This window comes from Merops nubicus, unplaced genomic scaffold (genome assembly GCF_000691845.1).
Source record: "Merops nubicus isolate BGI_N331 unplaced genomic scaffold, ASM69184v1 scaffold11625, whole genome shotgun sequence".
NCBI lineage: Eukaryota > Metazoa > Chordata > Aves > Coraciiformes > Meropidae > Merops > Merops nubicus.
The window spans coordinates 6,600-19,555 of record NW_008610322.1 but is presented as its reverse complement, the minus strand read 5'-3'; the positions used below and the strand labels follow the sequence as shown (position 1 = coordinate 19,555).

At 38.1% G+C, this 12,956-nt stretch overlaps 1 protein-coding gene across 1 annotated transcript in view; it reads left to right on the top strand.

The window, feature by feature from the left end:
• The window catches only part of SENP7 (SUMO1/sentrin specific peptidase 7), a 37,559-nt gene extending 24,927 nt beyond the window's left edge, over positions 1–12,632 (top strand). Inside the window, exons 10-22 of the mRNA XM_008940877.1 lie at positions 942–975; positions 1,745–1,918; positions 3,346–3,608; positions 4,623–4,756; positions 5,007–5,123; positions 6,152–6,271; positions 7,611–7,703; positions 8,675–8,886; positions 9,306–9,358; positions 9,661–9,698; positions 9,908–9,976; positions 10,583–10,733; positions 12,495–12,632. Of these exons, the coding sequence (XP_008939125.1) occupies positions 942–975; positions 1,745–1,918; positions 3,346–3,608; positions 4,623–4,756; positions 5,007–5,123; positions 6,152–6,271; positions 7,611–7,703; positions 8,675–8,886; positions 9,306–9,358; positions 9,661–9,698; positions 9,908–9,976; positions 10,583–10,733; positions 12,495–12,632 (1,596 nt within the window). The remainder of the gene's footprint in view (positions 1–941; positions 976–1,744; positions 1,919–3,345; positions 3,609–4,622; positions 4,757–5,006; positions 5,124–6,151; positions 6,272–7,610; positions 7,704–8,674; positions 8,887–9,305; positions 9,359–9,660; positions 9,699–9,907; positions 9,977–10,582; positions 10,734–12,494) is intronic.
• Positions 12,633–12,956: the final 324 nt, after the last annotated feature.

The following is a 12,956-nucleotide window of genomic DNA, read 5'->3' as shown; positions in this document are numbered from 1 at the left end:
CAGGAAAATGAACTGGGATTTTCTGTGGCCTCAGTTTTCAGAGGTAAAGGTTCTGCATAAATGCTGTACTGGAACAGAAATCCTATTGAGGAAGCTTTTCATGAATTCTAGTGGAAATATAATGGCCATGTTAATGTCACTTGAATAAACACCAATTACTTCTCTCAGAAATAGTACAGATATTAGAATAAAGTAATCCATAGTAATCAGAGTTCAGATATATACTATGTGCTGATCTTGCCTTTTAAAGACAATATTGCTTATTTTGTAGCTTTAAAGAAGCATAAGAACAATACTAAAAGCATTAGCACATAGGCAACTTGCTACTCACAGGGTGGAGAAATCTAAGTGAGGGTGTACTTCAAATGGAGTACCAGCTGCAGGAGTTTCAACAGATCTTTGAGCAGGCTCATTCTACATATAGCAGCTGAAAAATAGGTATTTGATCACATATATGTTTTTTTTGCTTACAGTAAGACATTTTGTAATCTTGGGTTGTAATAATAGTTTTAACTGCTCACAAAACAGCAAGGATGAAAACACTTGGTGGAAATTTCCTAAATTAGCATGCCAAAATTGTCTAAGGGATGAGCTGAAATAATTTGAGAATCAACACTTTCAGGTGGAAAGGGAAATCTTAGCACCTTTGGAGGTCACTTTGCTGTCATTTAGATTCTGCAGTATGTATTTACAAGTGTTGTTTTAGGTGAAATAGGCCAGATTAAGTATCAAAGTAGGTATACTGGACTTGGTGGTGTTAGGTTAATGACTGGACTCAGTGATCTTAAGGGTCTTTTCCAACCAAACTGATTCTATGGCTTTACTTTCAGTTGATTTGGCTATAACCAAAGAAAGAGATGCAGATAATTAGTCTTAGTTTGTTTTAATACATTTGTAAAAAGCAAACTAATTTCTTTATATATTTTTAAATCTTATTTCAGTTTAGAACCCGGCATATTAGGATCCCATTTCAGGGTAAGAGTTGTTTTTTTTCTTTAGCCTTCTCTTAACTATATCTTTAAAATATTGCATTAAAATACTTGGTTGATATTTATATTGTGAAAAATTTATAATCTTATTTGCTTTCAAAAGGCATTAATTTTTAAAATTTCCATTTTTCACTAAGTAAAAGTATCAGTGTCTATAATGTAAGCATCAACAACTTAACAGCTTCTTACACTTTTAAGCTGAATTTGTAATATTAATGGCCTGTAGTCCCACATTCCTGCACATATAAAGTGCTGAACTATAGTAAATATGACTCTGCATGTTATTGAGTTGAAACATTCTTTTCAGATTAGGGAATGAGACCCTTTAGGTTACTAATCAAAAATGAATTTTTACCCTCACTCCACTTTCTGAAGTTGATGTGTGGTTTCTGTATCTCACAGGAGAAGGTTTTTAACAGTTCTGAATTGGATTGACTAACAGCAAATAGGAGTTTATGATTTGCAATATTTTTTTTCTATATTTGTAGGTATTCTGAGCAAAAATACAATTTTTTTCAAGAAGAATCTTGTATTTATATCTTTAGCTTTTGGTGTTACAATGTGGTAACTTTGTTTTACATAGATTGGTACAAGTGATCAAAGTATTAAATGCTCAACACATTTTATGTAATGCCAGGAATAAATTCTAGAAGTACTGTTTTAATGCACTCTGATCATATTTAGGTCTTGGTATGTAATTACTGTAAAACACATGCTGTGGAAGGTGTGGTTATTTTAAGTTCTCTTTTCTACAGTGGCTCTCAATAAGAATATTAAGCTGACAGTGGATACTCTGGATTTGAGAAGGCTTGGCTTGTGGAGAAGTGATGGTGGCTGTTCTTCAACAATGACCATTTTCCTTTGGTTGTCTGAAGATTATGTAGAAAAGATTGAAACCCAATTAGGGAAGTTAGTTACCAGCAAGCCATGTGAGTAATCTCTTCCTTTAGATGCAATGACAAGGTCCAATATGTGGCATGTCAATAAATAGTTTATTTTACAGTGGTGCTTCTGGAATACTGAGGAAAGCCTATAGCTTTTTTAAGATCATCTGCTCAGTTTTGTTTTTCTAAAATGCCTTTCTGTACTTTTATTTGGAAGAAAAATCTCCCATAATGTGATTCAAAATCACTGCCACTTAATAAAAAGACCTTGTAACACAGTTCAGCTGTAATCTGAGGAGATCTTCTGAAACTAGGCTTGTGTGTGAAGTATCTCTCCCTTTAAAATAAATGGGATGTCTTTCCTTTTGAGTAGTGTATATGCTAGATGAAAGGCTTGGCAGATAAAGGTTGGTTTCATCTCCAGTAAGGCTGCAGTAGGCCATTGCATTATCACTATTGGAAAAAATTTCCACTGAAGACCAAAGGGGCTGTATAGCCTACAGGGTCTTAGGGGCTGTCTCTCTGTTTTTCTAGTGTGAACCTCTGTAAAACTGAGTATAACATTTGCTCAAATATTCAGAGTGGTATGATTGCACAAGGTTTTTACATGATCCAAAATGACATCTACCAAGATGATGATGTCAGAGTTGCCTGTGTGAAGTTTAAGTGTGTTTATCCTGGCCAGTCACCACCTGTAGGAAGAAAAATGGCAAATAGTTGATGTTACCTAAGGAGCATTAGTAGTTTCAAGTGAGATGCTGAGTGAAATTTTAGCAGTGAGTTATCTTGATGTAAGTTTATCAAAGTCACTGGTAGCTTCTATAAACAAAGCTCCCAGTGAAATGAGCAGAATATGAGCATTTTTTGATCTTAGGGTTATTTATTTGACTACATTCTTGTTGTAGGAGAAACATTCAGGAGTTATTAAATTTCTGTGCTTGAATGTTTTATGCCTTTTAAATACGTAGTAATGTAGATGTTTGGAAATGTATCTCAGGCCTCTATTTTCCCACACTTGTTCCTTTGCAAATCACCTAAATGCCTCTCTTTGCCTGCCTTTTGGTTTTTCCTTTAAACATCCCATAATAAGTCCTGTGCAGTTCCCAAATACTCTTCCCCTGTGTCGCATCCTATGTGCCATAGGCCTCAGCAGCAACCTCTCCAAAGGTGCTCTGGCATTGACTCATCTGGATGGGTTTCAGGTCTGGACCCTGTGGCTGAGACTCTCCTGGGACAGCCCTGGGGAGGGCTCAGACTGGGTGTCCCTTCCTCCCAGTCCTTAACTCAGGTTCCTACCTGCCATTGTGCCTCTCTGCATCTCTGGGCTTTGGTGGGCTCATGGCCCCTGTGATGAACTAGGCAGGGTGTTAATTTGTCTCCCTCTTCTGCTGTTATCTCTGCTCTTTTGTGTTTGTGTAGACAAGTTTTTATCATATAATGTAATGACACTATCCATTATCTCCTTTTTCCAGCCAAATCTAGTGAATTTTTATTTCTTGAACTGTCCCAGCCACTCACAGAATTGGAAGAGGACTGTCTGGCTGAACTGGTTACAGTTGTGAGCAAGAAGAACAGAGCACCAGATCTCTCTGAGTTTTTGTCTTTGAAGCAAGCATTACCCTTGTTTAAGGATCTTTCTCCTCAGGAGAGCTCTTTTGTGAGTTACAGTAAGGATCTGCTAAAGCACTATATGCCAAAAGAGACTACCTCAGATGCTCCTGAGCCTGCAGTTCAGGTCAGTGTGTAGCTGTTGCTTGATTCATCACCACCTGGTGGCATTCACACATTCTAATAAATTTTAGATCAACCTTCTTTCTTAATCCAGAACTCAAAAAAACCCCAATTATTTTTGTTATTTCTCTCTGACAATGGGGCAAGATCTGGAATAATCTAGATTGTGTCTGCAGAGGACTAGTGTATAGACTTCATTAGTAAGTGGCAAATACTGAAGCTCTAGGTTGACTCCTGGCCATATGCCCAGAACCACAGGGATTTCCTGCCCTTCTGGTATCTCCAGGGCAGCAAGTTGGAAGTTAATCAGGTAACAAGTTGATGGAGCCATTTTTCAGTGGAACTGGAAGTGAAGGGGGGTGCAGCAGGAACTGTGTATCTTGCTTGTACCAGACACCTCTACACATTCTTTTGGGTGCTCCACAGCTTAAAATGCTAAACTGTTCCCAAGCTGCTGGGAAGATGGGGCTGTGGAAGTTAATGCCTCAGCCCAACCCCATGTCATTGTCACTTTGGAAATTAGATGTGTTTGTGGTCCTTGGTTAAAAGCTCAGAGACAACAGATCAATCTGAGTGTGAAACTGGGAGCTTAAAAACTGAACCAGCCAGTTCAAATCTGTATCAGTTTTAGGCAAACCTTCCAAGCATACACAGCTCCTAGAAGGACAGTCTGATACTTGTCTCCATCCTTTCAGGTCCTCTTTCTTCTCTAAAACCAATTCTGCATCTGATGGCTGAATAATGCTTAAAGAATTTTAGAGGGAGGTTATGAACAGACGAAGACCTCTCATAATTTTAAAAGGGACATAATATTTTTATCTGAGCAGTGGCACATTTGCCTAAATACTGATCTTTATACTTCTTCTCCAGCAAGATTCTTCTTCAGTGATGCAGGGTACTTCTGTGGGTGTCAGACTTTATATTAATTTCTTTTTGTGTTCTGTTTTACATATCAAGATGTATAAGGCTTTTTACTATTATTCTTTTTTGTTTGTTTGTTTGTTTGTTTTTCTGTTAGGAATCAAAACCAAAAGTGATCAGGCCTAGTTATGCCCTTGCAAGCAAGCAGAGCAGTGGTTGCTATTCTATCTCTATGTCCTCAGCACTGAATGAAGAATGGAAAGAAGTAAGAGAAACTGGAGCAGTGAAGAAGTAAGTATATTTTATATAAATGAGAAGGTGAAAATAAAAGTGTTTCTCAGAGTTGCAGTGTGTATATTTCTTTTGTAACACTTAAGTATTGGAGGAAGAAATGGTAAAGGACTTTTGACTTTGTCAATGTTTTTGAGAACTACCCCTTTTTAACAGCTCTTCTAGAAAATCTATGTGTGGAGCAGCCATACTAAGAAGAATGTCATGTAAAACACAGTTTATCATTGTTATAATGTTATTTGTTTCCTAGTTTAATTGTTTATCCACCTCCACCTGCAAAAGGAGGACTGGGAGTCACAAGAGAAGACCTAGACTGCTTAGAATATGGAGAGTTTCTCAATGATGTCATCATTGATTTCTATCTTAAGTAAGTAATCATAGCCTTAATTGTTCCATTCTTTCTGGGACTTGAATGTTACTGTAAATATTGGTCTCTAAATATGGTACAACTTCAGAAGTAGCAGTATGATGAATTTGTAAGTTGGGTGTTGTTAAAGCTTTTGTGTGTTGTTAGCAGTTCAATGTGTTTCATTTTCATTCTTCTTGTCCCTCTGAAGGGCTGTGGTAGAATCCAGGCAGGATAGCTGGGGAAAATAAAGCCACTTGGCAGCTCCACAGAACAAAGTGCTAAGAAGTTTTAAGCAAGCAGTTGAAGAGAGTAGAGAGTCATACTAGTAGTTGATTTACTAAGTTTGCATGAAGTGGAGCATCCTTTGCTATTTGGGTGCAAGAGTTCAGGAATTGTACTGATGCATAGTGCCTGCAGAAAGGAGCACAGCTAAAACACCTTCAGGAAGTTGTGCTTGCCTTACCTGCCTCATGCCATCCTGAGAAGTTTCTTGTGAAAACAAGTTTTCCAGAAACAGCATTATGGCCACAGTTCCCTAAAGTTGAGGTTTATTTTCCTTGTGCTGACTTAAACCTAAGCAGAATTTGGGTTCTTTTGAAGATTGTCTGCAAGAATTGCATTTTGCTTGGCTGCAGTAACTGAGCAATAGGAAGCCAGTTAAAACTTCTCTAGAGGAGTGGGGAAGCAAACATATACCAGAGTATTTCAGTGTGGTTTTACAGCAAAGCCTCCTGCATTTCACTCCAAAGTAGAAATCAATCATGCAGCATGATCCTCTCAATAGCTGTGGCTTCATCTCATCAGCAAAGGAACATTTGAGTAAAGGAATTTATTAGTAGTTGCTTGACTGTTACATGCTCTGATGTTGTCTACTCATGTGCCTATTGAAAATAGAGAGAAAAGTTTGGCATAGTGAGCATCTGTGAAGGAAACTGATAGTAAGTACAACCTGCGTATGATAAGTCATTAAAATAATTGCCCTTTTTTATCAGTAACAGTGCTTTCTAGAAAAGGAAGTCATTAATTCCCTCATTTTTCTCTCATAGGTACCTGTTGTTGGAGAAGGCACCAAAACATCTTGCTGACCGTACGCACATTTTTAGCAGTTTCTTCTACAAGTGCCTCACCAGGACAGAAAAAAACTCTGAGGGGGATCTCAAAGTTTCGTAAGTTCAGTTTATTTTCTAGTCATAATGGCACATAAAATAGGTGTTGATGCCACTCAGAGTTTTTGCAGATCACCTTTGAATTGACACCCAAAGTAGTAGTTAGTGTTCTCCAAAGGTTTAGTGGTTAAATGTTGTAACTCACTGGTGTTTTTCTGAATACAAATGAAAATGTTACCAATTGTATCTGAATCTTTATTTTAATCCTTACTTCAAACAATTATTTATGTACTTTCACCCAAAGTAGTAGTTAGTGTTCTCCAAAGGTTTAGTGGTTAAATGTTGTAACTCACAATACTGGTATTTTTCTGAATACAAATGAAAATGTTATCACCTTTCCCCAAATGTATCTGAATCTTTATTTTAATGCTTACTTCAAACAATTAATTATTTATGTACTTTGGTCTTTTTATTATCAACTCCCAGTTTCATAACATATATGCATCATTTTGAGTAAATGCACTTATAAAAATATTTTTATGATGTAGCCACTTAACTCAAAGACCCTTTTGCTTCCATTTCTTCACACTGCTTGGGTAGTAGATGGAGAAAGCTCCTTCCATAGGTGTCTTCCCAGGCTGCAAACTTTTAAGTTCCCAGTGTGTCTAGAGACATGTAGCAGAGAAATTTAGCAGCAAGTCTTCACTTCATGGTGGCCCGTGTGGAGGGTCCTACAGCAGCCTGTTTTTCTATTCCTCAGACCTTTTCTCCTGTTCCTCCTATACTGAAGTTACATTTCTTGATCACAGATCAGGATAGAATCAGAATGGTAACAGGCATGTCTCCTGAGTAGAAGGAATTTTGGTTTCAGATCATATGGAGCAGAGTTCTATAAACCATTGGTTTCCATTTCAACCTCTGCAAACTGAGGGTGCTGAAAATCTAAATTTAGGTTTCTTCCCAAATTTTTCTTACTCTCCTAGTATACTGTCCTCATGCTTTATGTCTGTAGGACTGGAAGTGTGCTCCAGCATTTAAAGCTCAGGACTGGCAGAAGTCTGTTTCAGTTCTGGCTTTGCTACAAGTGTGTTACATGACCCTAGGCAAGGCTGTTTTCCCTTCCAAGGATAAGGTCTTCAGAAGTGGTATTATGAAGTTTAAATTATGGATGTTTGTAAATTGCTATCTGTTTTTACACTGGCTGGTGCCTAGATGAGATTGTTGTGTTTAGTGTAGTAAATAATAATTACTGAATAAATTTATGTTTTCTCTGTTGGGGAAATTTAAAAAGTAAATTAAAAATCTGTTGAGGGACTGAGGAGATGTAGGAGTACCAATCCCTACACCTTGCTTTAACTCAAAAGAACAAATCTGAACAATTGTAAATTGGTTTCTGCAGAGCAGCCCAGAGAAGACACAGAAGAGTAAGAACGTGGACTCGTCATATAAATATCTTCAGTAAAGATTATATCTTTGTGCCTGTGAATGAGGAGTAAGTCTGTGTGATTTAGACACCTTTTCTGATGTTATAAGATGTAAATATTTTAACATTGTGGTGATAAAAAGATTTATAAGCTTGCATTGTTGGGAACAAACACATTAGATTTTGAAGAAGTAACAGGTGTGGAATGAGTAATTCTGAATTCTCTTCAGAAGTTACTTATTTAGTTGTGTTCAGTAAAGTTTGTGTCTTTTTTGTTTTACTGAAAATTGCTTTTATATGTTTTTTCAAACTAATTTTTGTCTCATTATGATGAATTAGATTTTGAAGAAGTAACAGGTGTGGAATGAGTAATTCTGAATTCTCTTCAGAAGTTAAACTTATTTAGTTGTGTTCAGTAAAGTTTGTGTCTTTTTTGTTTTACTGAAAATTGCTTTGATACATTTTTCAAATTAATTTTTTTCTCCTTATGATGATTGTTGTGCACTTAAGTAATATTTTGATAAATCCATCACAGCAACTCATAGTATTTGTGGGTCAGGAGTAGTACTTGCACACTCTGTGCCTTGGCCTGGTAGAATAACTGACCTGTACATGAAAACTCCAGTAAAACTGAGTAGTCCTTGAGACTTAGGTATGTGAAACAGCTACAGAAGGAGATGAGTCTGGAAGCACACCATTCCTTCAGCTGTATTCAGTCAACACTGGGATCAGATTTTCTTACTTTTTAAGTTTTTTTTCACAGTTGGGTAGTGAGACACTGGTGATTGCTGTGGTGTGTTTGTGGTTTGGGTTTTTTTAAAGGAATCAATATTTTTGCTGTTATGCTGCAATGTAAAGTAGAAAATGAATGAGAGGATCAGTATGAGGTGCAGTGAAGGAACATGGCAACAATGGTTATGTCACAGAACAGTTGTCCATGAGCTCTCCATGTTATAAAAACTTCTCATATCCTTTCAGGACTAAATGTTATACAGTTCTGATGGTTTTTTATTCTTTCTCCTCTCCCCACTGCTGGGCAGGTCTCATTGGTACATGGCAGTTATCTGTTTTCCTTGGTTAGAAGAAGCTGTGTATGAGGAGTGTCCTGATCAGGATTCATTGTATCACCAACCTCTACAGTCTGCATTCCAGTTAGAGACTGAGGACACTAGAACTGGTTCAGTGTTGTCCTTTCCTGGTAACTGCAAGGATGAAGAAGAAATGGATGCTAATGGAATTTTATTCTCAAAAGGTAGGTAACCTAGAAGAAAGTGATGGTGTCAAACCATATACAGTTGTAACAGTGCCTTAATTCTCAAAGGAGGGATATGTCTGAATAAGTATCTTTCATATCAAGAGTCCTGTAATATATTTCTGTATTGCCATGCATAGCAAAATGTGCACTGCATTCTTGTCTGCAACTCTGGAAAATATTGAAAGGGACATGTAAAAATCAGTGACTCAGATCCCATCATGAGTGGGAAGTTCCTGGATTTCAGTAAGAATTTTGTCAGTAAGGAGGATCCTCACTAACTCTGCTATTTGAACATTCAGAAGGGAAGCAAAATCAGTTTATACTTCACTACTGTATTTTGAATATTAATAACAAATATGAAAGTGAAAATATTTCAGCTAGGAAATACTTTAAGACTTTCTTTTCTTTTGTACTAGGTGGCAATGAAATTGCTGCTTCTGCTTCAGCCTTATATTCAGGTATCTCTGAAGTAAGTGCCTTTTTGTGCTGACAGAGGAAACATGTAGTGCTCTTTCTGAAAGTTCTGAGACTTGAGCAAGTGATGTTGCACCATCTTTTTTTGCAGCAGCTGTCAATGTTTGTGTGGCCTGCAGCATGTGCAAGGCACTTGGAACTGTGTTGCCTATACTATGCTTTCATGTGTTTTTTAAAAATATCAGCTTCTCCCTTTCTGAAATGTGAGTCTCTCTGGCTTTGTTTAAATCTCTGAAGACGTTTTGAGTTTATAATTGTAGGGGTTCTAAAGGTTATTTTTATTTTCTCTTCTCCCAGATCTCCCTAAATAATTCCAAAAGGCAGATTTGTAAAAGGTATGTTTATGTTTTTGTACTAATATTTCATTATTAAATTAAGAAATCCTGCATCAATTAATAAAACCACAGCTGTAGGGGCTTGTCAATTTTTTCCACACTTGTTTAGATATTGATGCTCTTGTTAAGCTGTGTTGAAACAAAGTATTTGCTTTAGTAGTGTTGGTAACAAAAGACTAAAATGATTTCTTTGGTTGTGTTGTTTACAGGCCTTGTATACTCATCTTAGATTCTTTGAAAGCTGGTTCTGTGCAGAAAACAGCTCAGGTTCTGAGAGAGTAAGTAACTACAGTTTCTGTTTGTTAGCAAGAGATGCTGCTGGTCTCATTTCTGTGTTCAGAGTGCTTTTCATACAAAGGTGCATATTTCTGATGCTAAAGGAAAATCCCTAAAGAGTCACAACTAAAAAGTGGGTTGCAAGGGTTATATTGGTGCAGTTGTAACTGAAATTGTCTGTAAGGTGAATTCTAAGGGTTTATTTGCTTAGGTTAAAGAAAAAAACCCACACCATTCATCTCTTAGGATCAACAGGAAAAGCCTGTGATGGTCAGGAAAGATTACTTGAGTTCTTCCTTTAGTTAAGGTTTCAAAATGTACTCTACCTTAATAGCTTGAAGAAATTCAGCACAAATAACTGTTTTTAAATAATGTCATGCATCTTTCTGTTTTGGATATTGCATGTTATGTTGTAGAGATGTCTCTGAATGTGATAGTGGAAATCGTGTTGTTCCTGGTCTGAATTTCTGTGACAGATACTGTGAAAGAATTTGGTTAATGCTAATTTAGCTTTTTGATCAGCTCCAGTATTTTGGGATGCTGAGTAGTATCCCAAAATGCTTTGAGCTTGGGAGGTAAGTGTTTAATCTGTTTGCTTTCTTTTGTAGGTACCTGGAAGTGGAGTGGGAAACTAAACGAAAAACACATCGAGAATTCAGTAAATCAACAATGATTGACCTGTGTCCCAGAGTGCCTAAACAAGATAACAGCAGTGACTGTGGGGTCTATTTGCTGCAGTATGTGGAAAGCTTCTTCCAGGTACAGAGGGAAAGTACCTTCCCATTTCCCCATATTACCTTAAACAAAAAAAACCCAATTGTTTGAGGGAAATAGCCAGACACGAAAGCCTGTGATGCTCAGCCTCAAGTGTCAAAGCCATTTGAAGAAGGGGAGATAAAATCCATCCTTCATGTAGTGGCAGGGTCTTTATATCTGGAACACACAGTTTCTCATCTGTATTTGTTGGCAAACATGTCTGATTGTGAAGTTTAATGTCACTTCATTGGCACATTCAGTATCCGTACCTTTTTGGAAAGCCTGTGATGCTCAGCCTCAAGTGTCAAAGCCATTTGAAGAAGGGGAGATAAAATCCATCCTTCATGTAGTGGCAGGGTCTTTATATCTGGAACACACAGTTTCTCATCTGTATTTGTTGGCAAACATGTCTGATTGTGTAGTTTAATGTCACTTTGACACATTCAATATCTTTACCTTTTTGGATGCATTTGGAGTCTATTTAGTTTACACATTTCTGACTTACAGATGTTAGAGGCATCTTTTCTGTGCACCTGTTGTAGCCTCTAAAACTTTGGTCAGTTTGTGCATTGGCCCTTGAGTGGCTCTGCAGGCAGCAGCTTCTGCAGAGAGAGGAGGGGGAATCTGTAAAAGGGAATGCACAGAGTTGAGGGAGCCTCTTTGCTGTTTAGCACATACCTTTAAACATCTACAAATGCTGGGCTTCAGGCCCTGGATCTTAGGGTGTTCTCATCTCTTCCTCCCCTCTGAATGGCTCTGCTTCTTTGATGCCTACACATGTGGTCCACGTTCTCACAGAGTCCTGTGCATGGAAAGTCCTTTGTGGGGCCTTGGGCAGTGGGCTTTTCTTCCATAGTAGAACAGATTGCCATTCCAAAGCACCTAGCACACAGCTTGGGGAATAAATGGGAGGAATTGGAGATAGGTGTGCAGTTGCAGGGCTGTGATCTTGTTGAGAACATGTGGTGGAATAGCTTACAGCACTAAAGTGCTGTGGTAGATGGATATGGGCTCTTCAGGCAGGACAAGGAGAGCTGCCCTTGATGTGAGAGAGCAGCTGGAATGCATGGAGCTGTGCCTTGTGCTGGATGAATAGCCCACTGAGAGTGTGTGGGTAGTGACTGAAGAAGAGACTAGTGTGGGTGACATAGTAGTGGGCATCTGCTGTAGGCCACCTGATCAGGAGGAACAAATGGATGAAGCCTTCTACAGACAGCTAGAAGCAGGCTCATGTTCATAGACCTTGATCCTGGTCTGACTGCCAAAGCTGCCAGGATCTGATCTGCTGTCCTCTTTTGTTTCAAATTCCACCCTTCTTGTGCCCTGCTAAAGCTGCTAGCAGTGGTCTTGCTTCAGTGTTGTCTTCCATCAGATAGACCAGCTCATGACAGGAATAAACCCCATGCCTGAGAGAGCAGAATCTCAGCATGCCTAGCTGCTCTATGTTTGATCCTTCCCTAGGACCACAGTGCATCTGTCTGGTTGTGTCAGAATACAGGGAATCTGCCCCAAATCTTTGCTTATACTGATGTATCTTTCAAAGAAGTGGTGATGACCTGTTTGGTATTTAGCATGAGTTGCCTGTGGTAAGGGCATCTACATGTGTGATTACCATGGAGGAACTGGAATTTGACTTCAAAGCCTCCCACTTTCTCATGGAAATTTGTTTGTACCTCCTTGATCTCAGCAGTAATGGGTTTGAAATCCTTTATGATAGTTTCTTTAGGAAATTCATGCTGTAAATATTCCTTTTTCTCTTACCAGAATCCCATAGTTAACTTTGAACAGCCACTGCATCTGGAGAAGTGGTTCCCTCGTCAGCTGATCAGAAGCAAGAGAGAAGAAATTCGAGAGCTGATCTTGCAATTGCACTTTAAACAGCACAGTGGCAGCAGCAGCTAATAAATCTAATAAGCCAGACCTGGCAAAGAACATTGCTGTATAAAGTAGCTGGGACTCAGCAGCATTTGGACTCTTTCTGCCTTCTAAGGAAGAAGAAAGGAGAGAAAAAAAAAAAAAAAAACAAAGAAAAAAGAACCATGAGAAGTATTTTAAGTGTTTTCTTTGTCCAGTGTGTATTTATTTAACTTTTTTTTTGCTTGGATTGTGTGGTCATAAAATGCAGTTGGGGGGAGGGGGGAAGAGAAAGTTGTAGATAAAAGTGTAAATATGTAAGTTAAAGGTAATGTATATGTATTGCTAATTGATTCTTTACTTGGAACATGA